The following is a 26,122-nucleotide window of genomic DNA, read 5'->3' as shown; positions in this document are numbered from 1 at the left end:
TAAGAGAAGCTCCCACGACAGTCATAAATATCCAATCAATTTCAGGAGCACTTTCAAAATACAATCAGTGTATTTTGTGTGAATAAATCTGCTGTTTTTTGACCATTTTTGTAATACTGCAGGGATTGGGTGACATTGTGAGGATCTGCTCATTCTTGCCTTTACAGGATAATATTGCTAATTTTGATAGCTAAGTATTTTCTTGGTCTGTCATGATCAGTTAAGTCACATTTTTGAGTGAAGCGAATAAATTCACTCTACAATCTTTTGCTAACAGCATTTATTCTGACCGTGTAATAATTCACAACAGAAAACATAAAATATACACATTCACATCTTTCACAGGATATCACTTCCATCACTGACTACTCGATGTCACTGGCAGCCGCAGCTTTCTGCCACCATGTCGTTGTACTGTTTCAGCACCGCATTCCCACCATCATCGATGTAGAGCAGGTTGATGGAGGAGAACTTGTCGGGCACGCAGCACGGCGTCTCAATGTCTTTCATCGGCTTCAGGGAGTTGATGATGGACTGGACGGTGGCGTGGTTGGTTGGTCTCGTGTTCTTACACAGCGGGAGGGGGCAGGAGCCTTTGCAGCGGTAAGCGTTGTAGCCCCGGGGAGACACGATCCAGCCCGACCAGCCGATCTCCTCGAAGTCGACGTAGAGGGGCAGGCGCTGGCAGGCCGAAGACACACCCTCCTCCTCGCCGTAGCCCAGAGAGCGAGCGCTGCGGGAGGACGGATTTGACATGGGGGCCTGAGGCAGGCTGGAAGTGGCTGTGGTGTTGTTTGGGTCTGGTGAAAGAAAGGAGGGCATTTTGTTAGAAAGCACATTATTTCATACAGTATGTTCAGTAGCAGGTCCCCAATATGCTAAACTGAGCTGTGTTGCAGCTGAATTGAAGTCCTTAATTTATCCTTTTTTGCATTTTTACTTCCTCCTTTATTCTGAAAAGAGGTTTGCTTGAAGAGTACATAACGGAAATCAGCTAAGACTTCCTGAAGTATATGACAGCAATGTTTTAGCTGTGACAAACTGTAACAATTAGGATTACAGTTTGTCTCGATGACTTAAACACATTAAGTTAATCACAAGGCAGATTTTTTTTTTTACAGCAGGCAACTGATGAAAGTATGGTTTTGGTAGCCAATAAACACTGGATGGCAGATCTTCATCTAGAAATGTGTCTAGTAACTGATTGGTACGGTAACTTTAAAGTATAAAAAGTACAGATCAAATAACAGTGATGAGAAGAGAATGGGGGGTTGGGGGCCAGGGTTTACTCAGGGCCCCTTAGTTCTTATCTACACTCCTGCTCATCAGGAGTCAGACCAAAAAAAAATACCTGAACTGAGTATTTTTACTTTCACGTCAATGTTCAATGCAATGACATTAAACTTATGTCTCACCTGTGCTCTCAAGAGTAGCAGAGCGGCGGCCGTCGTCGGTGAAGAGGACCAACATGGGCTGTTTGCTCTGGTGGTGGTTGCGCCCTGAAGCAAAACGGATCATTTTCATATCCACCTGGCTTCCTCCCAGGGTCTGAACCACCACATGGAGCCCCTGGTTACTGCCTTCATCCACCATCCAGGAGCGGACCTTTGTGAAGAAGTTCACATTAGCCGGTTAAAACACAGAATTCAGGCATGTTCAGAATTCACCTGCAGAAGTGAGTGCAGGCTTCTTCCAGGAGAAGTGGATACTTACTGCTTGTGTGATGGTGAACACTTCCCATCCAGAGGAGTGGACTGGGATGAGCCTGGAAGACAGCAGCCTCTTCCCCTGAGTGGTGTCGTTCCTGCTGCTGCCAAGCAGCTGATAAACACTGACCTGAATGAGACAGCGGAGATGGGAGATTACAGTCATGCCAAAGAGAGATGCATTATTTGTTTTTCATTCAATTGTTCAGCTACCATAGCTGTGGTTCACAGGCCTGCATACCTGGCATAAATGATGTCTGTGAAATGTCAGGTTTGCCTGAGGTCGCAGCTTGAAAAGATGGAGCTCTGCGGTGAGAATCTTCTCCGTTCTGGCAACCGTAGACAAATTGAACCTGTACTCCACCTGTTCGCTGCGCACTGCAATGGAAGTGATATCGTTAGAGACCAGGACAAACGCGACTGCATCTCATTGCCTACAGAAGCCCGAAAACGCAAAACAGATCTAACATTTGTCAAAGAAGCTGCGCACAGTATTCCCCTCCAGAAGATACGGGTCCTTGGTCACACCGTCCACATCGGCCACCGTGTTGTACAGATCGAGCATATACTGAGGCGGCTGCTTGTGTCCATGGATAGCTGGGGGGTCCTCCATCCCAAAAACTTCCAAAAGTCTCTTGATGGCAGCTGAACGGACGTCCTCTGACTCGCTCTCGGCGGTGAACTGATTCTCCAGGTAGTTGAGAGAAGACCGTGCGGCGGCGGCGCAAACTAACGCGGCAAAGCTGATCACGAACATCATCATCTCTGAAGTTTGGGTAGATTCCTGATGCTTCGGTGCCCTCGATCCACACAACCGGCCAGCAGCTTGGAGTTGGAGTGACTGCAGGGTCCTGGAGGCTCGACTTTTTATATCAAATGCTCCTGTTCACTCTCCAGTGCGCCCAAAGCCTTGGTAAACAGCAGTAAAGATGCTATTTGGTCGCAAACGTAAATCTGCGGTCAGCGACCGCAGTGAGCTTAGTTTTAGTTGGATATTTGACAGACATTTCGCTCCTAAGCCGCTCCAACATTTCAAGTGCACCCGTACTGCATGCTTTACAGTAAACACCCCGCGCAGAGCAGACGGCTGCGGGGGCAGGCTATCTCATGCAGCCTGGGTAATACTGATTTTCAGTCAATTGGTCACATTGAGCTAAAATGCCAATATTTACATGTAATAATAATAATAATAATAATAATCTTATTTGGAGATTTAAAATGTAAAAACAACAGGTGTATCTCATGCAGCTAGTGGAGTACTGTCATCCCACACTGATTTTGAGTCCTGTGGTCACATGACCTGGGAGCTATTAAGCTAAAATGCTAATATTTACATATGAAAAATTAATAAAAATTATAAATAGCTATTCCCCAGTGGGAATCCTGTTCTTGGTTGAAATACAAGGTTGCCATTGTCCATTTCTGCAAATCGTAAATACGTTAAATTTGTGCATTTCACATATATTATAGCAATGTTTCTATAATAGGCATTAAAGTGATGTCCATCAGTACGTTTCTTCATACAAAACTGGGTATTTTTAAAGAGACGCTGGGACATTTTCTAACTGTTTATGGCCACAAACCCAGGAATTTTAAGACAAACATGATCTTTTCCAAACCCTAACCAAGTGGTGTTGTGTGCCTAAACTTAACCAGATATTCACCACAGCATGATGCAACAGAAAACTGAAAATGTAAATTCAAAGAAAGCAAAGTTTCAACATATCAATGAGAAGGAAACTCAAAATTTCAGGAGCACTTTCAAAATACAATCAGTGTATTTTGTGTGAATAAATCTGCTGTTTTTTGACCATTTTTGTAATACTGCAGGGATTGGGTGACATTGTGAGGATCTGCTCATTCTTGCCTTTACAGGATAATATTGCTAATTTTGATAGCTAAGTATTTTCTTGGTCTGTCATGATCAGTTAAGTCACATTTTTGAGTGAAGCAAATAAATTCACTCTACAATCTTTTGCTTACAGCATTTATTCTGACTGTGTATTCCCCAGTGGGAATCCTCTTCTTGGTTGGAGGACAGATTTTGACGCTGAAAGACGTCGGAGTTATAGGTCGCCAGCTCACCATGTATTCTCTCACTGTGATCAGCGGTCTGCTAATCCACAGCTTCTTCACCCTGCCCTTCATCTATATCATCATCACACGTAGTAATCCCTTCAGGTTTATGGCTGGTGTACTCCAGGCTCTCACCACTGCCTTTGGGACTTCATCCAGGTGAGTCTGACTCCCACCTGTTGTTCAGAAGCTGCATATATTTAAGTGAAGATGGTACTGTTTATCTTACAAATGTGGGTTTTTTTTCCAGTTCTGTGACCCTTCCCATCACCATCAGCTGTCTGGAGAACAATCTGAACATGGACAAACGGGTGACATGCTTCATGCTGCCTGTAGGAGCCACATTGACCATGGATGGCACAGCACTTTATGAGGCAGTCGCTTCCATTTTCATCGCCCAAGTTTATCAAATGGAGCTTGATTGGTAGCAGCTAGAAGGTCCCCGGTTTGAATCCCGCTGTGGGCGCTGGTGGCGTGTCCTCCACCATGCCTTTGGTGCCTGCTGCTCGAGGAAAGGGGCCTTTCTGTGTGGAGTTTCCATGTTCTCCCTGTGTTCACCTGGGGTTTCCTCCTTAATAACCCCCACAAAAAACATGCAAGAAGATCACCACCTGATCAATGGTGACAACGGAGTACTGGTCCCCGGGCACTGGCGTCGGCGTTGGCTGGCAGCTGGCAGCCCACTGCTCCTGGTCTGCCACGGACAATCGACAGACCAAGGATGGGATAGATGCGGAGATATAGAATTTCACGGAAAGCATGGCATGTAGTGTGCAACTAACATGTGATGTGAAGTGATTAATGAAGTATGTTTCTTCTTCTTCTTCTTCTTCTTCTTCTTCTTGATGTGGGTCAAATCATCATCATCAGGTATGATTCAGCACAAACCAACTTTACAAGTTAGAGTTGAGGACTTTGACAACTTGAAGTATAAGTTTAAAATAACTTGGATGTTGTTAAAGGTATGTAAACATGTCTTGAAGGCATCCTGGAGACTTTGTGGCTTAGAGTAAAGCTTTAATATCCCTGAGGGACAGTTTGTTTGTTGTGTTTATTTGAGAGGCTGGAACGCAGCCTGAACTGGTTTCCAGTCTGTTAAATGAACATGCAAACCTCCCAAAACCGTAAAGCTTCATGCTGACAGTTAGAGTCACTTCTAACTGCTGACAATAATCATTCAGATCGAATCTAACTCTCAGCAAGGAGACACTGAACTGTTCCTTTAATGAACACAACACGTAAGGTTATTCATTATGCTGCATAAATGTATAAATAGGTATATTTCTTTATGATTTGCTGGTCACTAATTTTCTGATACTTGTTCATAATTCAATTCCAGTATCATGGCCACAGTTGCAGCTATCGGAGCCACAGGTATCCCACAGGGTGGCATGGTATCCATGGTGATAGTGCTGACCTCAGTTGGACTGCCACCTGAAGGCATTTCATTTATCATCGCAGTCGACTGGATGCTGTAAGTGTGAGACTTTCTGTCTGTCAGCAAACTGATTTTGAAGGTTAGAGCCTGAAAACAGCCCACTCACCTGAGTAAAATGTTGCCGTTGTATGTTTCTGCAAATCATCAATACGTTAAATTTGTTCATTTCACATATATTATAGCAAAGTTTCTACAATAGGCATTAAAGTGATGTCCATCAGTATGTTTCTTCATACAAAACTGGGTATTTTTAAAGAGGTGCTGGGGCATTTTCTAACTGTTTGTGGCCACAAACCCAGGAATTTTAAGACAAACATGATCTTTTCCAAACCATAATCAAGTGGTTTTGTGTGTCTAAACTTACCGGACATTCACCACAGCATGTCACAACATAAAATTGAAAATGCAAATGCAAAGAAAAGCAAAGTTTCAGCATATCAATGAGAAGGAAAATGAAAGTTCCAATATGTCTGTGGTTTGCAGAAAGGTACAGTGGCAACATTTATTCTGACAACGGGCTTGCTGAAAATGTGTTGCCAGTATTGTGCGATCTGTTGCAGGTACATCAACATACATTTCTATGTAGACTGCTTTCAGCTGCAACATATTCTGGAACACATTCTTGCTCTTGTGTGTAGTTGTGGTCAAGTCAATCTTCTGAGTTCCTAACCTCAGAATTTCCTCTATGTGTGTTGACAGAGATCGTTTGAGGACGACCACTAACGTGCTGGGTGACTGTGTGGGCGTGGGTGTCGTCCAGCATCTGTCCAGACGTGAGCTGCAGAGCTCCAGTCCTGCAGACGGATGCTTAGTGGAAGAAAACAGAGCGAGACCATTCGACTGAGACTTGCTTACTGTTCCTCAGTCACTGTGGAGTATTTTTCTGATTCAAGCAAAACTGATGTTTAGGAAATGACAAATCATCTTGATGTATCAGGACAAGATACTTTTTAAAGTCTCACCTTGGATTAGATATTATAGATTATGGATTTTAGAGTCTGTGTTATTGAAAAGAGGCACTTTAACTACGTGAAAACTTCACTGTGCTTTAAATGGTTTTGCTGCCTTCCTCATAAGAGAAGCTCCCACGACAGTCATAAATATCCAATCAATTTCAGGAGCACTTTCAAAATACAATCAGTGTATTTTGCGTGAAGAAATCTTTGTAATACTGCAGGGATTGGGTGACATTCATTCTTGTTCATTCTTGCCTTTACAGGATAATATTGCTAATTTTGATAGCTAAGTATTTTCTTGGTCTGTCATGATCAGTTAAGCCACATTTTTGAGTGAAGCGAATAAATTCACTCTACAATCTTTTGCTAACAGCATTTATTCTGACTGTGTAATAATTCACAACAGAAAACATAAAATATACACATTCACATCTTTCACAGGATATCACTTCATCACTGCCATATATTATAATTTATGGATATTTACATATATTACAATGCCACACGTGGAGCTCTGCACATCATTCATTAGTTGCAATTGAGTTTTAAAGAGCAACTGGCTTTCTATGTACCAAAACCCTGATTTACATTATATTCTTTATGAATATCAGTGCAGCCCCACACCACTGACTACTTGATGTCAGTGGCAGCCGCAGCTTCCTGCCACCATGTCATTGTACTGTTTCAGCACCACATTCTCATCATCATCAAAGTAGAGCAGGTTGATGGAGAAGAGCTTGTCGGGCACGCAGCACGGCGTCTCAATGCCTTTCATCAGCTTCAGGGCGTTGATGATGGACTGGACGGTGGCGTGGTTGGTTGGCCTCATGTTCTGACCCAGGGGGAAGGGGCAGGAGCCTTTGCAGTGGTAAGCGTTGTAGCCCCGGGGAGACACGATCCAGCCCGACCAGCCGATCTCCTCGAAGTCGACGTAGAGGGGCAGGCGCTGGCAGGCCGAAGACACACCTTCCTCCTCACCATAGTCCAGAGAGCGAGCGCTGCGGGAGGACGGATTTGACATGGGGGCCTGAGGCAGGCTGGAAGTGGCTGTGGTGTCGTTTGGGTCTGGTGAAAGAAAGGAGGGCATTTTGTTAGAAAGCACGGTATTTCATACAGTATGTTCAGTAGCAGGTCCCCAATATGCTAAACTGAGCTGTGTTGCAGCTGAATTGGAGTCCTTAATTTATCCTTTTTTCTGTTTTTACTTCCTACTTTGCTCTTATTCTGAAAAGAGGTTTGCTTGAAGAGTACATAATGATAATCAGCTAAGACTTCCTGAAGTATGTGACAGCAATGTTTTAGCTGTACAATGGTACAATATAGTACAAAAAGTACAGATCAAATAACAGTGATGAGAAGAGAATGGGGGGTTGGGGGCCAGGGTTTTCTCAGGGCCCCTTAGTTCTTATCTACACTCCTGCTCATCAGGAGTCAGACCAAAAAAAAAAACCTGAACTGAGTATTTTTACTTTCACTTCAATGCTCAATGCAATGACATTAAACTTCAGTCTCACCTGTGCTCTCAAGAGTAGCAGAGCGGCGGCCGTCGTCGGTGAAGAGGACCAACATGGGCTGTTTGCTCTGGTGGTGGTTGCGCCCTGAAGCAAAACGGATCATTTTCATATCCACCTGGCTTCCTCCCAGGGTCTGAACCACCACATGGAGCCCCTGGTTACTGCCTTCATCCACCATCCAGGAGCGGACCTTTGTGAAGAAGTTCACATTAGCCGGTTAAAACACAGAATTCAGGCATGTTCAGAATTCACCTGCAGAAGTGAGTGCAGGCTTCTTCCAGGAGAAGTGGATACTTACTGCTTGTGTGATGGTGAACACTTCCCATCCAGAGGAGTGGACTGGGATGAGCCTGGAAGACAGCAGCCTCTTCCCCTGAGTGGTGTCGTTCCTGCTGCTGCCAAGCAGCTGATAAACACTGACCTGAATGAGACAGCGGAGATGGGAGATTACAGTCATGCCAAAGAGAGATGCATTATTTGTTTTTCATTCAATTGTTCAGCTACCATAGCTGTGGTTCACAGGCCTGCATACCTGGCATAAATGATGTCTGTGGAACGTCTGGGTTGCCTGAGGTCGCAGTTTGAAAAGATGGAGCTCTGCGGTGAGAATCTTCTCCGTTCTGGCAACCGTAGACAAATTGAACCTGTACTCCACCTGTTCGCTGCGCACTGCAATGGAAGTGATATCGTTAGAGACCAGGACAAACGCGACTGCATCTCATTGCCTACAGAAGCCCGAAACGCAAATCTGATCTTACATTTGTCAAAGAAGCTGCGCACAGTATTCCCCTCCAGAAGATACGGGTCCTTGGTCACACCGTCCACATCGGCCACCGTGTTGTACAGATCGAGCATATACTGAGGCGGCTGCTTGTGTCCATGGATAGCTGGGGGGTCCTCCATCCCAAAAACTTCCAAAAGTCTCTTGATGGCAGCTGAACGGACGTCCTCTGACTCGCTCTCGGCGGTGAACTGATTCTCCAGGTAGTTGAGAGAAGGCCGTGCGGCGGCGGCGCAAACTAACGCGGCAAAGCTGATCACGAACATTATCATCTCTGAAGTTTGGGTAGATTCCTGATGCTTCGGTGCCCTCGATCCACACAACCGGCCAGCAGCTTGGAGTTGGAGTGACTGCAGGGTCCTGGAGGCTCGACTTTTTATATCAAATGCTCCTGTTCACTCTCCAGTGCGCCCAAAGCCTTGGTAAACAGCAGTAAAGATGCTATTTGGTCGCAAATGTAAATCACCAATCAGCGAATGTAAAGGGAGACTAATGGTGGTGTAAACAAGGTGTGACCTCGATTGTAGATTTTATTCAAGCCCATTGTCTCCGCGTCTGGCAATAAAGGCTCAAATAAACTAAATTCAGACTTTGAAAAAGCTTGGTGCTCATCGGCGAGTGACTGTCGCTGTGGAAAACAGTTTTCTCTGATAAATAGAGGAGGAATGTAAAGAATATGAACAGAATAAACTTGGAGCTGATCTCTTGAGGAAGTGCACTCACCATGGGAGGTAAACTGCGCCTGAATGAATCCATTAATTTAGAATAATGGGCGCAGTGTCTTAGGTGGAAACCAATTACTTCGCTAAAGAGACGGGTGTCGCTGGCTGCACGTCGCCAGATTTACATAACTGCTTATCCAGTTACTGGTGGATAATCACCAAATTTGCAGTTTTGTTTTATTCCTTTTTTAAAGAATTCCTGGACTGATCTCCTGCAAGAAGCTGATGTGGTGCTAAAAGATTATTAGACTTCCACTCAGTGATGGTTTTTATTTTTACCGATCAGTTTATTATGGGCCTACTGATAATGGTTAGACTTCATCACTTTACATACGGAAATACCTCTTTATATATAAATACTCAATAAATATATCAAATAATTGATTAAGTTATTCTTCAGTCGTTCCTATTTTTTATTTATTTCTCTCAAAGCGAACTCAGTTCTTTGCCAGGAAACTCGGAAATGGCTCACTGCGCCATTTGGTTACTTTGATCTTTACGCACAATTACGCACGAGCGAAAGACAGACTGACACTGAAAAAAGTTTGCTTCTCTCACCGTAATAAACATTTAAGAGATCAAAGTTTTCTTTTCTGCGTGACACCTGTGACAAGCCATAAAACCTCTTCTCTTAGGATGACAGAAAAAGAAACACAAAAGTGTTGTTTCACACGTTGATATCAAAATAAGGAGCTATTACCTGCACGTGTGTTTTTTCAAAGGCACATTTGCAAAACTGGTTGGCTTTTCATGTGCTCCTTTCCAGGTCTTCAAAGCTTCATACTGGCTCTTTGAAACTTTAGACCCTGATAGTGACTCAAATTCATTTAATTCATCTAGTTTGTCTAAAAGTCTAAAAGACAATCAGTCCGGCCTTTCAATATCTGAAATGAACTTCTTTTCTGAGCTGAAACCTGAACTTAATGCATTTAATGTGATCATATTTGTCTTCTCATTCAAACGAGGGCTACACACTCTGTTTGCTCTGTGGTAGAATGTCTTCAGTGCCATTTTTAGTTTATTTTCTTAGTCGTTTACCAAAATGTTTTATTTGAATTTTGGTAAATTTGCTGTTCATCATTCCAATGACAAGTCTTCACTGATTGTTGTATTAAATTTATATACAAAATAATCATTTTACATATATTACATATATACAATAATACTTTAGGATAGCAAATTCTTAAGCCAATGTTACAGTATTTGATGGGGTCATCCATGGGCTGCAGCTACTGTGAAATCAAACTTCATCTCCTGGAAGTTGTTTTCCATTAGGAGGCACAGTGTTCAGTTTTGACAAAGGCAGGAAGTGATGGAGAGGATGGTGCGTGTCTGCCCATGCTGGTTAAGGAAGCTGTGGCTCTCGTGGCCCTGAGGAACACAAGATCTGGACTGTCTTTCGGCCCATAAGAGGCAGATTCCCGGATCAGATGGACTCCTGCAGCGGAAAAGTGAAAGAACATAAAAATCACTTTGTGCACTACATGAAACAGCTGCTCAATCTGCTGCATGTGTCACCTGAAGCAATTAAAACCTAGATTACAGTATCTGTATATGGCCTGCTGTTGACCTGTCCAGTTTCACTGTGATGACAGACAACTTTAGTGTGGGGGGTTCATTTGTGTAGTACTTTTTCTTGTTATTGTTGTTTTATTGTATGATTCTGATCAAGGATCTGCAAATATGGCTGTATTACAACAGTGCAATATGTGTGAGGATTTAAGTATGATCTCATCTGTTAAGACATGCATTGACCTCTTGGCTATGGAATGCATGTTTGTAGGAGAGTGTGTCTAAAACCAGGCACAACACATCTACTAGAATATTTTCCTCCTCCAGCCATAAACTCAAAGTCCAATAATACAGTAGAGGAACTATGAGGTAAATCTGGAATGTTACCCTCTTGTGCTTTTCATGTATTTAAGATAAACCTCCCACAATCACAAAATAAAGCAGAAGGCATAGGAGGGACATTTGGTGTGGGAATTAACCTGAAAAAACCAACATGCTGAGTGCAGAAAGTGTCAGAGCTCACAGGCAATTGTTATGAGAGGGGCAGGCGAGGTGTGTGTGGGGGTGTGTGTGCAGCAGCTGTGGTCGTACTTACCTGAGAAGGCATCGGTTTCCTGTAGTGCAGCCTCCCAAGCATCTGCCCACATCTATTTCCTGTGGAAAATTAGCAACACAGAGAGGGCAATCAGCTCACAGCTGCTCACAAATATTGACCCAGTTGAGTTGGGGGCCAGCTGCTGTTTAGCATGTTAACTGCTTTGATTCGACACCTGCAGTGGCCATTTGTGTTTGCGCTGCGCTCGCACCTTTGGCACTGAGGCACAGCAGACGACCAACTGTGTTCAGGAATACAGCTAAAAACGTATCTTAAAAACTTAAATCTAACAAATTATTTGATGTTAAAGTCACAATTATTTGGATATTTGTGATGTTGAGAAGGCTTGTGGGTGTGCTCTGGAGTCAGCGCTTCAAAGAGGGACTTTTGAGACTGACATAAGTTTAAGGGAGAATAATGATCCCAAAGCCGCTTTTTCTACATGGAAAACAGCTTAAATCAGGTTTTCATTGCATTTTCCTGAATGAAGCTGAGCTGGGACTCAAATCTGCCAGTCTAACATGCATATTGCTGCAGGTTGTGCATGAATAAGCATGCAACACATCCTTCACAGCAGCATGTGCGGTGCCAGCCACTGGCCAGTGGATTGGCTTGATTAAGTGCTGTCTTCCACACATGAGTCTGATGAATAAAGATGCTTCATTAGTGTCTGGCACCCAACTTGATCTCCTGTTTCCTCTCAGCTTGATTACAAAAGAGAGTGTGAAACCAGAATCACAAATGAATCACTCCTCTAGTGTTAAGTATGCGAGCAAAGAAGAAATGAAGCTCATCTTTAAAGGCTGGATTTGAACATAAAGTTGCATTCAAAGACACTTTTGTTGCGGATGATCAAGACTGATGATTTATGAAAGCTAGAAATAAAGAAAGCATATTTTTATTGATAGTTTACACCTACTTTGAGCCTCTCCTCTTTTACTCCATCTGCGTGGTGGACCGTTTCATAATAATACTCCACATATGGGACCCGGTAGCAGCTCTCCTTCAGCTCACAGGTCGTCACAGTCTGGATCAGGTCTGCTTTGTTTGGCGTTTCCACCAGCGCTGAGTCAAACTTAGTGGGCACGCAGGAGAACCCCTCTATGAACGATCGATAAAGGAAACGTTAGAGACACGTTGGCAGGAAGAGCAGCTTGATTATAATCTGTGATCCCAGTGTAAACAAACAGAAGAGTAAAACACAGGATGATCCTCTGATATTCATCACTCTCCAACTGACTGATGGGGATTTTCATACACTAGACGACACCTTCGTTAGCTGTATTTTGTTCTGATGCTCTTCAATAACTGTGCATATAATTACTATATTTTCAAATCAGGTTGTAACCAAACACACAGAATGCTGACTTTTCATCGCTAAATTAAACTGTATGTAAAGCTAAATCCTTGAATTGCTTTAAAAGCATGGATTGTGGCTTTAACTTCAGTGAGTCCAGTGCCAACAGAGCAGGGCTGCTTTGACTGTGGTCCTCCAGCGAATATCAGTTCAGCTGAAGTGTGTGCTCCTCTAATGTTTTACAACGTGCATTAACACAGTGGCACTACAGCATTTTTATTTGAGTAGTTTAACAGGTTGATGTGGAAAAAAAGGTTCATTTATGTGGGCATAAAATTTAAACTGTGAGGTTTGTGGGGAAAAAAAAGATATTTTCCCTCTTTTCCAGTGAAAACTTTGGTTCACCTTTTTCTTAATACCACTGAAAGTCGACTAATCCACTTAATTCCTCACCTCTGACCCCGTTTGTTACTAAGTGACTGCACATTCTTGCAGTCTGATGGTCAATATCTCCATCTTTAGTGCGTCATTTTTAATTGATTGGCTGCTCTCTGATCAGTTTAGCCCTCTTCCTGTCTTGGGGCTGTTACAGGTTTGCCACAGGTACACACACACACACCTGGTGAGCCCTTGGACCGGGAGCATCCTCCCACGTCGATGACCGTCTCGTAGGGCGTCTCAGAGTAAAAAGTCCTCAGTGCGGGGACGCGGATGCACTGGCTCAGCTTGATCTCGCAGTGGCACTCCTCGATGACCTCCACCTCCCGGGGTCCCTCGAACAGAAGCACCCGGTCCACACGCATCCCGGTGGGCTCACACACCTGGTTCATCCCGCAGGAGGGCAGCTGCTTCAGCGGCTCGGAGATCTCTGCAGCCGCAGGTCCGCTCGTTCTTGTCTTTAGTAAGAGAGCCAGAGAAGTTATTGTTTGCTTCAGACATGTCAAAACATGTTTCTGTGCACTTTAACGCAAATGATGCGTTAAGACATGTGTTTTACCCAGGTAGTTTATGGCTGGTTTATGCAGGGCTGCCCAAAACAATATTAATAATGCGTTTGATACTAACATAATGCTTTGTGATCCTTAGTATTAACTTCAATTTAATGTATAGGACTGTAAAACGAGACTCAGCGTAATCTCAGTCACAGCGCGCCCTTGTGGCCGTGTGGGGAAGCGCCACTTACTTTTTTGCTCCTGAGAAACTCCAGCATTGAGGAGTGTTTGGAGTACTCCTGCTGTCCTGCTTCATGGGATGGCCTGGATGCTCCCCCGCAGTGCGACCTGCACATCCCCACATCAACACTGACAGGACTCCCAGAGATGTCTGTGCACAGAGAGACAAACACAAATCGATTTGATGTCAGTCAGCAGGGGAATTATTAATATCAGTTATTATTCAGCCGGCTTGCTTTTAACTTTCTCAGCCTGTTTGAACCAGACTTCGGCTTCTGCTGGAGAATTTGCAGATGTACATTTAATGGAAAATTAAAACATTCACTGATGGAAGAGTGGCTCCTCTGAGCATGTGGTGTAATGTAGTGCTTTACCTTGTCCAATGTAGACAAAGTGGCTCTGCCTTTTGCAGCACACCCTCTGCGTGAACAGGTTTCTGTGATCTATGTGTTTGCTCAACACTCCGCTCACTAGAAAACACAACAGCAAACATCAGCGAGTCAGCATTGATATCATTTTGCACAATATACTTCTATAGGAATGATTTATATTTTCTAAGATGAGCACATGCAGATCTATTTGTCCACATGCAAGTTAAACATGGAATATATTAGTACATGAATCCATTTTCTTCAAGATAATTAACAGTTATTTAGCTCCAGAGGGGTATATGAATATTTAGAAACAGTTTTCCAGGAAGAAAAATCACTTTCAGATACTTTATTTTAAAACAATATTGAATCATGCATGACTGAGTTCATCTGGAAGTATTCCTTTTGCATTTACATGAAAAAACCTTCAATATTTCATGAAAATGAAAAGTGAATTTTCCCTCCTTTTAAATAAACATTCATGTCAACACATTACATGCAGTTCCAGCATTGCACCCTCTTCTACCACTCATGTTTCCAGCCATATCAGGAGGGATGAGCGAGAATATTTGAGCAGCTTGTCAGTCCATTTAGTGCAGCAGTAGAACAGTACAGTACTTACAGGTCAGGTGGAGGGCACACAGGAGGAGAAGGAATGGTCGGGGTACATCCATGGCTTTAGCCCGATTCTGCTCCTCAGCTGCCAGATCCTGAGTGTCCCTCTGCTTGCCGATGCCTCTTATATTTATACAGGATCAAGCCTCAGCCCCAAATGTGACCTGAAAACAAGGTCCCAAAGTGGTGTGGAGTCAAAAAAAAGAGCGAGAGCTAATCAAATTTCCATGCTGAATGCTTAGTGGGATGGAGCTCCTACAAGCAGGGGCCACTTCAAAGGAAATCTCCCCAGCTTCTCTGTTTCTGTCGTGAGGGTCCTGGTAGCTCGAGTGTGTCGACAGGCCCGAGTTCACCCTAATGAAGTGCTTAAGTAGCCTTGGGCCATTAAAGCGTCGCTGACTCATTGGCATTAATCATCTTTTATCTCAGGGGGAAGGTGTTTAGCACCTCCGACTTAAAACAAAACCTGGCCCAAACACATAAACAGGATCAGCGTGGGGGCCTGAGCCTCCCCTTCAGAAACCTCCAGCACCTTTGTGTTTATTCAACATGACACCAAATGGCCAGACCCCTCAGAGCAGCCCCTCAGACCTCAGCTTCTCTTCAGAGGAAAGAGGCAAGGTGAAGAATTAGAATAACATACTCTACATGTTTTCAGATGTGCCAGTCTCTGTTTTTATCTAATGTATGAGGTCAAATGGAAACTGAACTAAAACCACAGTATGCTGGCAAAAACACACCAGAATACACCTAATCTACAGGCGCCCCTGAATACTCCAAATACTTTTATTCCTTTTTTGACAAAAAAAATCTTATTTTAATCACGGGAAAAAGTTCATCTGTGCCACAGTTTTGGCCTTTGACTGATTCTCCATTCGTACCTTAATAAGGTGTTAGTCCTTCTTTGAAGTGCTGATGTGATCCCCTCATTTTCACCGGGATCAACGGATCATCGTTCAGAGAGCCATCAGCACTCAGACACCTTGATTAAGGTGACGCCTACGACAGTTTCAATTGCTGATTCCTTTCATGAAGTTACGGCAAATCTTGTTGAAATTCTATCATAATCCTGGTAAAACCCAGATACTTGTTAATTACTTGATTTAATTATGTAGATCACGTAGTATGTTGTCAAAAAAGCATGCAACTCTATGAAAAAGGCCACAGGTGTTGTGGAGGGGGGTCAAACTATAATGTTACTTATATTATTTTGTCTTGTTTTGTTTTGTATAATTCTTCTTTTTAACTGATTTACTAACATCTGTTCTGAAAGACTCGTCATCCATGTTGGTTTACAAGTTGAAAAATGGAAACATCTCCAATCCAGCTAGACGAGATTCCTCTGCTGAGGAAGGTCGTGTGACACCACTGAAAGCTGCAGGGCAGTTATTAATGGCCATGGTCATGAAATGCTGTGTCTCTTACTGTTCATTAATTGGTTTTGCTTCTAAACCTCAGCTGCTTGATATATTTTACCTTTAGACATCTTAAATGCACATTTTCATCTCTCACTCATCTTTATCGATGCACACATGTTAAATTGCACCCTGATTTTCCGTCTCCAATCGTACACATTGGTGCTCAGAAGCAGGCCTCTTCTGTTTCTTGTCAGCTGAGTCAGATTTCTCTGAATGTAGCAGTAGATGTTGTAGTTATTGTACCCGCACCTGTCTGAATGCAGCCTCCCTTCCCTCTCCAGCAACCCTCTCCTCAGTAGGTTCCCAACATGAATTCAACATTGCACGTGCTGAGATGATCGCTGAGGTGATGATTGGATTATCGTGAGTCACCCCCGACATAACCCTACAGCTTATGCACAATGACTGCTAGACAATCCCTGTGTCCGGTCTGGAGCAGCAGAGGTTGACAGGACAGACGGCTAACAGACAGTCCATCAGTGTGTCTGTCTGGTGTCATGGACAGTGTCTGGGTCACTGTGTAACAGTGTGGCCACGCTTACAGGCTCTCCATGTTCATGTCCTTTAGCTTTTGGGTGAGGTTGTGAGAGTAAAGTAGCTTATTTTGTTTTGATTTGGTGGAAAATTCGAAGAATTTGAATGATATTTGTTTTCAGTGCAGCCCCTATAAAAAAAAGCACCTCTGACAAAGTAGAAAAATGAGTTAGAAAAAAAAAAGCTTGAATTGTAATGTAAACATTGAATTAGGAAGTCTTCATTAAATGTTAAACTGCAGTTATAAGCTTCCCTTGACCGCTAACAGCACTGCTGGGTTCATGCAGCCCATTGCAAAGTTAATCTCATCAATCTCCTGTTCAAACACCTGCACCATGTTCCTGTCTAGGGGTTAAAGAAGCCTCTGTAAAGCTTGTCTATTGTCTGTCTGCATGGGAGGAGTCCAGCACTCTGGGATTACAGCAGTGCTAGATTATACACCAGGAGACAACACAGGGCGGCAGGCGAAAAAGAGCAGCAGCACCATAACGGCATCTGGGCAAGGCAGTCGGTTATCTGAGAAAGGTCCTCTTGGAGCACTCCTCCTGATGCGTCCTCCTGATGGTTGTGAACTCACGCCATGCTGCTCACATAATTCGGATCACGTTTTTCCTTCAGTTTTTGGTTTGTGGAATCTTGTTTTTCGCAGCACTTCGTTGTTTTGTGAAATTTTCAAGAAGTCAGATTACAAAGAAAATTAACATCTGGCGCCTGGAACAGAAATCATGTATTTGCACAACAGAAATAATGCCATCAACACTCAAAGGAGTCAGAAGAACATCAAGGGGAAAACATGTGAGTATGGATCACACCACTAAATTTAAATTGTGGCATTTTAGGATTTATGTGCTTTTGTTGGAAAGCAATAAGATGCAGTGAATAATTTCAAGCATTTTAACAAACGTTGCTGTCGCATCCCAAAGTACGACTTGACTCTCCTCTCCTTCTCAGGGGCTCACTTAAAGTCAACCCCCCATCGGGACGACATCTTCACCCTGACCTCCCCAAATGTGAGGAAGAAGGTGGAGACGAAGGAGAACGTGACGGAGGAGCAGGAGGTGATGCAGCAGCGCACCGCGTTTGGGAAGGCCCTTTATGATCTGACTCATTCAGAGAAGGTGATGAACGAGCTGACGTTTGGACGGCGGGTGGGGCTTTACGAGCTGAGAGGAGAGATCGGCTCCGGAAACTTCTCCCAGGTTAGACTGGGGATACATGACCTGACCAAAGGTGAGCTGCTGGGTGCTTTGCCTTTTTTGACTTCCATTTTCACAGGTTCAATCATCAGATAGGGGTCATGGCTGAAGACTGACAGCTTAACTGTCGCAAAGATTGAATCGGTTTTTTGGCCACGAGGAAAAACATTGTTATATTTCCTGCTGATACCTCAGAATTAGAAAATACATGATCCATGTTAACTAGCATGAGTATGAGTTTAATTGTTAATTTAATGAAGCAATTTAAGTGCATGTGTACCGTTCAAAGCAATGATATGTTGGTCAGGAAGGGCCAAAGGTAAAACATTTGAAGCATCGCTGCAGACACTGCCGATACTGAATTTAAGCTATATTGAGTATCGGTAAGCTAACATGATTTCAGATCGGTGCTCCTCCAATCTGTCACTTCTGAAGTTTAAATGGTTTTTCATGTCTTTATGTTATATTGTGAAACATTTGTATTAAATCCCATCATGAAAATGAACCAATATGCTACAAAAATGTAAATATTGTGAAATGTGAAGCACTTAAATTAAGCCATGTATGCATAAAAGGATTGCTGATTTGCAATGGTGTTTAAAAGAAAAAAGTATTTTTGTATACAGTCTCAACATTTCATTTAAATATCTAGAATGCTTTCACAACCTAGAGACATATTATCTGAGATTTTCTTCTACATGGCTTATACAAGGAAACTCATTATATCTCCCTGGAGCCTGTACTGTTGTAGAAGAGGCTTTTCTGTGAGGGCAAATGACTCACATATTAGCTGGAAACACTGAAAATGAATGTACAGACATCGAGATTAATTTCATGGAAGCTCAGTGCAACATATTACACGATGTACATCCAGTCTGGGTCAGTCCAGATGTCAGAAGACAGAGCTAATCTCATCAACCAGCCATCCTCTAATCCATATTGTCTTCAGCCTTCACAGCCAGCAGCCTGTGTGCAAGATGGACATGATGCGGATAGACAGACGTCCTGTAGATCAAAATGTAGAAGGGACGAAAAGCAACATAAGACAGCAAATCCTCATATGTGTGAAGGTGGAACCATGAAATGTTCTTACATTGTCAGTCGATGTATTGATTGATCCTATCTGTGCTTGTGCATTTTCACATGTTTTGTGTGCAAAATCTTTTTTTTTTTAATGTAACTAGTGACTAAATCTGTCAGACAGTTGTAGTAATGTATTCATGTAAATACTAGAAAAGTAGAAAGTGGCATGAGAAGAAAATACTCAAGTAAAGTACCGTGAGTAAATACTTAGTTACATCACCCCACTGGTTTACTCCACTCTGTACTATCTGTCTTCATCTGGCAGAAAGAGTAGCAGTAAAGATTCTGGATAAAGTGCGTCTGGACAAGCGATCGCAAGAGCTTTTCACCTCTGAAATCTCTTGCATGGAGAAGCTGGCTCACCCCAACATAGTGCGCCTGTTTGAGGTGGTGGAGACGTTCAAGCGGCTCTACCTGGTGATGGAGTATGCCGGCGGAGGAGAGCTCTTCTCCCGTATCAGCACCAGGGGGCGCCTGTCAGACTTGGAGAGCAAGCTTGTGTTTTCTCAGGTGCTGTCTGCAGTCAAACACATGGTGAGTGAGCAGCAGCCTTCAGCTGAACATTGTGAGCAGTGCATTTTGTCGTAAAATGAGAGAAGAGGTCCTCAGTGCAGGACATTAGAGAGCATTCGAAGGAGCAGTGTGTAAGATTTAGGGGGCTCTATTGGCAGAATTCGGCAAAAATGGAATATCATATCCTTAAATGTGTTTTTGTTAGTGTGAAATCGCCTGAAAATAAGAATCCTTGTGTTCTTGTTTTGTTTTTATAATAAGTGACAAACTGAACACTGACTCTAAAGAGCAGCATTCAGGGGTTTTTTTAAGGTTCTCTTTTTGCCATATCGGGGTATTCAGTGGGTAACTCTGTAACTTCACCACTAGATGTCACTAAATCCCACACACTGCACCTTTAAAGATTCTCATACCTTACACCAGCTGTGCAGGAGAGCTGCTGAACTGTCTCATATTCCTGTAGGAAAACCAAACGTCAGTACAACAATCTCAAACACCTCTCTCTTTTCCCAGCACGATAATAATATTGTGCACAGGGACCTGAAGGCTGAGAACGTCTTCTACACCAACACCTACTGCATCAAAGTGGGAGACTTTGGTTTCAGCACGTCCTGCTGCCCCGTCGATGTCCTTCACACGTTCTGCGGCTCTCCGCCTTATGCAGCCCCTGAGCTGTTCAGCGAGAAAGGTTACATTGGTCAGTATGCAGATATCTGGGCGCTGGGTATCTTGCTTTTCTTCATGGTGACTGCCACTATGCCATTCAAAGCCACCAACACGGGCAGGCTTAGGTGTTGTATCTTGCAGGGCTCCTATGTTATTCCCCTGTATGTACCCAGACAATGCCAAGAGATCATTAACGGCCTCATGAGGCCCGTTCCTGTGGATCGCCTCACTGTGGCACAGATCATGGACAGTGACTGGATGAGAGGTATTGAGTACCCACAGGCCTACCCAGCTTGTAGCCCTACACCCCACCGCCTGGTCGAGCCTTCCTACATCCTAAGCTCAGACGAACTGAATGCGAAGGCAGCGCTGGAGGATCTTGGCATCACCAAGATCCAGCTCCTCAGCAACAGCGTAGACTTGAGAAGCCCCATTACTGGGGCTTACCGGATTTTACTGCACCGCATCCAAAAGAGGAGGTCTGTGGAGGCTGTGGGCTACAACCAGACGTACAACAAAGAGTCCCAGAACAGACGCACATGGAGAGCAGGATCAGACGGCCTGCTGAACAAACAGCGCTCTGTGGTCTGTATCATCATGTGATTTAGTTTCTTAAAGGAATAGTTCAACACTTTGGGAAATGCACTTATTTGCTTTGCACAACTGGACGGTGCAAAGACTTCCCAGTCTTTTTGTCACATGAGGTTGTCAGGCAAACAGTTGAGAGGCTGCACCGTAGTTCTGGACAGATGCAGAAATTGTTGTTCATCAATACAGCATGTTACCTAATGAGCTGTAACAATGGTGCAGGAGTGCGTTTTTGAGCTTTGGAGAGAGCCAGGCTAGCCGTTTCCCCGTCTTTATGCTAAGCTAGGTTGACACAGACTTGAGGTTCATGCTCTTCTTTTCATCTAACTATTGGAAAGAGGGCAAATTAACATAATTCTTAAAAGGTTGAGCAGTTTTCGAAATAGCTTGCTTCTGGTTTTAGCAAAGTTAAAGGGCAGAAAGTGGTTTCAGAGTTGAGTGGACGCTCTCGTGCTATGGAGGTTTCTTGACAATGAAAGATTTACTCCCAAGTCGCTCTGAATCATACAATACTTGGCTCTCGTTTGTCCATTAAGATAACATCCAGAGTTTTTACAGACTGAGCTGCATGACCAACTGAGCATGAAAGAAATTTCCCATGAGGGCTGACAGTGACCCTGAGATCCCTCTTTCAGTAAGGCAGCGGGAATGTGGAGATATCAAAACCATATGAAGGTGTTCTTTATCCATGAGTGAAACGTCAGTCAAAGAAAGGTAAGCGATAGCACTAACGAGTAGGGATCTGCCAATGTTTTGAAACATTTTAGTGCATGTAATCTAAGCAGCAAACATCTAAAATCATAAACTACATGTGCAAAGTGGACTCCTAGTACAATAACCTTTTAATAAACAAATTAAAACAACAGGGCAAGAGGTTGTTTATTTTTTGTGTTAGCTATTATGTCCTTACAAAATAATTCAATGGATTCCATTTTTCTTTTATTTATTGTTGACATAGTAATAAACTCCACAAAAATGTCCATACTGATCATTGCAAAGGAGCATGTTTATAGAGTTTATATCTGAAAATGATTCAATTAGGTCCTATTTCTTTCTGCAAAATTGTTTTTTTTAACTCATGTATCTAATTATATTTCTAATATATGGCATTTTTTCATCTTATCAAAATAGTTGAAATATGTACATGTAATTATAAATGTTAAAATTTTGACCTCAAGAGATCTCCTGAAACCTACATTTAGCAAACTGAATTTTCAAGCAGCATACATGCAAATATCCAAAAGACACAAGTCAAAACATGCAGTATCAAGTGTCATCACAGAGTGTCATCACAGTGTTTCAAATCACATATACACCAGCATTAAAAACATTAACATAGTGGAACATATTACCATAGAATAAGATCTTGCACACGCAGTAACTGCTCATGGTGAAAGAAGAAAGTAGCTGTTATGAAGTTTTGGTGTTACGTTAAACAGTCCAACATATCATGGCAATAAACATACTGTCATTTCCAAATAACTTTGCGGTGTGTAGTGTTTTCTGACTCATGTCGTCTTTCTTTTTTTGTTGCCCTTTCTACCTTTCTCTCGTGATTTATTAATCCAACATGTGTCAATCTTCTGCACCAAACTTGCACAGACTTCTGTTAACATGAATTTCAACATTTTAAGTTATGAAGGTGGCACGGATACAACAACTGGAAACAACAAGTCTGTGCTGCTTCAGTTCTGGTTTCTGTCTCTTCACAGCCTCCTTCAGAACCAAATTTTCTGCTCTGTATGTGCTCATCATCCTATTCTCTGTAATTCATCGCATTTGTTTCAGTGTGAAGTCATTTTTTTCACACATTGTTTCATCATCTCATACTTTCCTTTCATGTTTTTTCCCTTGATAAAAGACGGCTGAAATTTCAGCTCACGATGCCAACCAGCTATTTGTGTCTGCCCCAGCATGCAAAGGCAAAGAGCGCAACACATTTTGTCAGCGTTGTTATGGTATAAACAAGAAGAAACTAAAACTCAGGACCAAAATCCTTTTCAAGCTGCAACCTAATTCTTTGACCTCTGAAGGTGGCACATCTATTAGTCAATGCAATTTTGGATGCCCGTCATAATATACCATTAATGTCTTGGTAATTGTTACACATTTGTCAAGTAATCTATCACCTTTGCCTTGGGGCAAAGTTGGCAGCCCATTCATACAAATACTTCACCTGCGTGCATGGAGGATTCTCTGTTTTTTAAGGTTGATTGCTTTCCTTTTTCAGTCATTCTCACCTCTCACAGCATCAGATGGGCAATACACAGCAGTGCACCAGCCTGTGCTGTCTGTTCCTATTGAGAGGTATCATAACAACAAATATCTTTGCAAGAAAAAAAAAATCCATATTTTCTGGAAGGTACCAATATGTGGAAGTCATCAATCTCCACAGACAGCATAGTCAAACATACTGCATTACTCACAGTGAGATTTTATCAGCTGCATGTCCCAGCAGTTCTTGTGAATGCCCAAGGATGAGAGCGTAACACACAAAGATGCATGAGTGTATCCAGCACCATGTCACATCAGAAAGTGCTGGTTGTAAATCAGCACCACACGCTCACAGGTGCTCCCATTGAAGCTTCAGACGCGCTTGCTTTCTTTCTGCAGAGACGCTGCACGACAATCAGAATGTTTAAACCTTGTGATTTTGCTAGCTTGATTTGCTAGTTGTCAGGTGTAATTAGGTGTGCATCAGTCCTATCAAGCTGTGAAATGAAAATGTATCATGGCAAGATAGGAGGAAAAAACAGGAATATAGCAATAAAGAGAAATATTCACAAATCAGTTTTCTTAATGTGCAGCAGATCCCAGCATGCATTGGTGGACAAACTGCAGTATAAGAGTGTGCATCTTAAAGGGGGTGAAGCTATTAGAGCTATGGCCTTTATATCTGTACATGTGCAAAGCTGCCCACATTTACATACGGCAAGTGGAAACATTGCAGTGTGTAAAATGGTGAATGTGTATAATATAATATTACCAGCATAAGCTATGTTTAATGATGGTAACGTGAGGTGATGAAGGAGAATTATACAGTCCAGCAGCCTAATGGAGAAAAAGATTGTTTTTCTCATACAGTTCAAACTCTTCATGAATTTTCTCTCTTCATTTACATAATGCCCCTCGTTTTAAGAAAATATAGTGTAAAAAAACAAAAGAATAAACTATCAGAGGGAACTACTACATAAAAATATTTATGTGAATGTAATAATAAGCTTTTACACTGAGCAGGTGGTGATAAGTACGTTTATTGTAATAATGCATTTATGGGCACACATATACTGCAATAAAATCTATACACAAAATGTATGAAAAAGAGGCACATTTAAACCATTTAGAAAAAATTAAGACAAGACTTTCCCCTCTTCTACGGCCCACATTGCAATAAGGCATTTACATTCAGCAATTTAGCACATAAACAAGCATTTGATCGACATCTGGACACTTCATGCAAGAAATGCTCAAAATATCACATATATATCATTTACACTCCATCACCGTTAATTAAACAGCTTATTGAATATCTGATGTCTGAAAAGGCAAGGAAACAGTCACAAATGTGCTTATTGGCATAGCCATGCTACTGAGGGCATTTATATGTGGTGTGTGGTGGCCAGTCGGCATCAGCAGTCCAAAACTGAACAGGAAAAGTGCTGCTGCGATTCGACCCAAGCTTCTGACCTTTGCCTTAGTGCAGAGTGAAAGCAAAAGTAATGCTACAGTATTTCCTTGGCCAGCCTCCTCAGCCTGCCCTCCAGTAAGACACCATAAAACGGCTTGTTGCTTAATGATAAGCTTTGGCAGAGGGATGAAAGATGAATGGGTGCCATTGTAGCAGTCGGTCGCACTCAGACTCAGTTGAGCCATCTTGGATGATGCTGTGAAGAGCAAAGATGTGCATTTAACATCAGCGCACACATATCGAGATGCGAACACTAATTTTGGAAAATATATTAAACACAATGTTTCTGTTTGAAACTTGAAACGGTTGAAATATCCTGACTGCACTGGCAGACATTTAGGTTGTTCGGACTCAAACATAGACAAACATGACATGATGAGGTCAGTTTAATACAAAAGCTTCAGTGAGCACCCACCTTCCGTGTTTGCTTCGTCTTCGCTTTCTTCTTATCAATTGTCTTCATCAATTGTATGACCCATCTCTCTGAGGGATCTGTGCACAACTCACGCCCCTTCCTCATCCTGAAGCTGGAGGATAATCGATGCAAACAGATGTTCAGTTTGAGTCGCCATGATAGGAGACGTGGACGTCTTATTGTCTGTGCGTGCGTTCTTACATTACAGCAGCGATGTTGCAGCCTCCATCTGTCACCTGCAATCTGTAGTCCACTGCATGCTTTTGAGTCCTGTGGCTCATTTGTCTCACATATTTGAAACAGCAGTCATCATAGGCCACTGAAGGATCAGAAATCCAGTACAGTGAAGTCAGAAATCAAGTATGCACAGTATAATATCATTTATATGTTTTTTGTACAGCACAGATGCTAACTGACACAATCAGGGAGTGCTAAAGGTGCTGAACAACGCAATTAATACACAGCAAAGTCACATCTGCCCACACAGGTACTTAAGCAATAAAGCAGCCTCATTGACCACCATTTTATCTTTGCTGTGTGTTCACAGCTCTGTTGTACATGCCGCCTGTGCGACACTGCCAGCAGCTATACTTTTACGGTCTTACCTTGTGCCAGTGCAAGACTGAGAGCAGATACGATCAGCAGGAAGAACAGAGTGTTGAACCGCATGTTGCTGTCTGTAGCTGCAGCTCTGAAAAAAGCCAGATAGATGCAACGAGTTACGATGTTTACCCGCCATCCGCCTTATCACCCTGTGATTGTTGTACCTCAGTTCCACCCACACCTTCCACAGTCACATTTGGTACCTTGAACCTTGAACAAATAATTCATATTGGCCCTCTCACATGTGCTTTTTTAACTCAGGAGCTTTTTAACTCTACAGCTGTTGATGGTGAAACAAATCTCAGTCTCTACATGTCACACGACTTTTTGGCACCTGTTGAACGAAGCAATCGCTCTAAAACACCAAGCAGGTAAATTTTTCCTTCATTTTGTCTTTTTTTTTTCCCATTTTGGAATGAAAATAATTTAGAACTTTTGGTAAGAAACAAAATGAAATGTGATTGCTTAAGATGCTTTTGAATCTGTGCTCCACACTAAAAATCCTTCACATAAACCTGACAAATGAAACTTCATCAAGTAAAGTAAAGTAAAATAAAGTAAAGTAAAGTAAAGTAAAGTAAAGTAAAGTAAAGTAAAGTAAAGTAAAGTAAAGTAAAGTACAGCCTTAACAAAAGCACTAAAAATGATTTAATCTTACTTACT

General features: G+C 42.6%; 4 protein-coding genes and 1 pseudogene across 4 annotated transcripts; 2 read left to right on the top strand and 3 right to left on the bottom strand.

Annotated features, from left to right (window-relative positions):
• Positions 1-269: 269 nt before the first annotated feature.
• On the bottom strand, positions 270-2,744 carry LOC139339317 (bone morphogenetic protein 2-B-like). The gene is made up of 5 exons (XM_070974871.1): positions 2,175-2,744; positions 1,948-2,084; positions 1,714-1,836; positions 1,416-1,605; positions 270-800 (listed from the first exon to the last, which is right to left on the bottom strand). Exons 1-5 carry the CDS (start codon positions 2,467-2,469, stop codon positions 376-378), a joined length of 1,170 nt encoding a protein of 389 aa, XP_070830972.1. The 5' UTR covers positions 2,470-2,744; the 3' UTR covers positions 270-375.
• Positions 2,636-6,064, top strand: LOC139338760 (excitatory amino acid transporter 1-like; annotated as a pseudogene).
• A 752-nt stretch (positions 6,065-6,816) lies between these two features.
• admp (anti-dorsalizing morphogenic protein) lies at positions 6,817-8,743 on the bottom strand. The gene is made up of 5 exons (XM_070974901.1): positions 8,449-8,743; positions 8,223-8,359; positions 7,989-8,111; positions 7,691-7,880; positions 6,817-7,241 (listed from the first exon to the last, which is right to left on the bottom strand). Exons 1-5 carry the CDS (start codon positions 8,741-8,743, stop codon positions 6,817-6,819), a joined length of 1,170 nt encoding a protein of 389 aa, XP_070831002.1.
• Positions 8,744-10,445: 1,702 nt separating this feature from the next.
• On the bottom strand, positions 10,446-15,079 carry pnhd (pinhead). Its single transcript, XM_070973835.1, has 7 exons — positions 14,763-15,079; positions 14,144-14,239; positions 13,781-13,920; positions 13,217-13,493; positions 12,220-12,401; positions 11,301-11,359; positions 10,446-10,631 (listed from the first exon to the last, which is right to left on the bottom strand). The coding sequence occupies exons 1-7, from the start codon at positions 14,812-14,814 to the stop codon at positions 10,481-10,483; spliced, it is 957 nt and encodes a 318-aa protein (XP_070829936.1). The 5' UTR covers positions 14,815-15,079; the 3' UTR covers positions 10,446-10,480.
• Positions 15,080-17,362: 2,283 nt separating this feature from the next.
• LOC139339012 (serine/threonine-protein kinase NIM1-like) lies at positions 17,363-21,100 on the top strand. Its single transcript, XM_070974431.1, has 4 exons — positions 17,363-17,502; positions 17,659-17,937; positions 19,252-19,520; positions 20,013-21,100. Exons 1-4 carry the CDS (start codon positions 17,433-17,435, stop codon positions 20,766-20,768), a joined length of 1,374 nt encoding a protein of 457 aa, XP_070830532.1. The 5' UTR covers positions 17,363-17,432; the 3' UTR covers positions 20,769-21,100.
• The last annotated feature ends 5,022 nt before the right edge of the window (positions 21,101-26,122 follow it).

This window comes from Chaetodon trifascialis, chromosome 11, assembly GCF_039877785.1.
Source record: "Chaetodon trifascialis isolate fChaTrf1 chromosome 11, fChaTrf1.hap1, whole genome shotgun sequence".
Taxonomy (NCBI): Eukaryota; Metazoa; Chordata; class Actinopteri; order Chaetodontiformes; family Chaetodontidae; genus Chaetodon; species Chaetodon trifascialis.
This window is presented reverse-complemented; position numbering and strand designations above follow the sequence as displayed.

Coding starts and splice junctions, on each gene's coding strand:
- LOC139339317 (XM_070974871.1), bottom strand. CDS start 2,469: ATGATGATGTTCGTGATCAGCTTTGCCGCGTTAGTTTGCGCCGCCGCC. Junction 2,085..2,174: donor GCGCAGCTTCTTTGACAAAT/GTTAGATCTGTT, acceptor CTTCCATTGCAG/TGCGCAGCGAACAGGTGGAG. Junction 1,837..1,947: donor ACAGACATCATTTATGCCAG/GTATGCAGGCCT, acceptor TGTCTCATTCAG/GTCAGTGTTTATCAGCTGCT.
- admp (XM_070974901.1), bottom strand. CDS start 8,743: ATGATAATGTTCGTGATCAGCTTTGCCGCGTTAGTTTGCGCCGCCGCC. Junction 8,360..8,448: donor GCGCAGCTTCTTTGACAAAT/GTAAGATCAGAT, acceptor CTTCCATTGCAG/TGCGCAGCGAACAGGTGGAG. Junction 7,242..7,690: donor TGCTACTCTTGAGAGCACAG/GTGAGACTGAAG, acceptor TTCTTTCACCAG/ACCCAAACGACACCACAGCC.
- pnhd (XM_070973835.1), bottom strand. CDS start 14,814: ATGGATGTACCCCGACCATTCCTTCTCCTCCTGTGTGCCCTCCACCTG. Junction 13,494..13,780: donor AGTTTCTCAGGAGCAAAAAA/GTAAGTGGCGCT, acceptor CTCTTACTAAAG/ACAAGAACGAGCGGACCTGC. Junction 11,360..12,219: donor TAAAAGAGGAGAGGCTCAAA/GTAGGTGTAAAC, acceptor AATTTTCCACAG/GAAATAGATGTGGGCAGATG.
- LOC139339012 (XM_070974431.1), top strand. CDS start 17,433: ATGTATTTGCACAACAGAAATAATGCCATCAACACTCAAAGGAGTCAG. Junction 17,503..17,658: donor GAACATCAAGGGGAAAACAT/GTGAGTATGGAT, acceptor TCTCCTTCTCAG/GGGCTCACTTAAAGTCAACC. Junction 17,938..19,251: donor GATACATGACCTGACCAAAG/GTGAGCTGCTGG, acceptor TTCATCTGGCAG/AAAGAGTAGCAGTAAAGATT.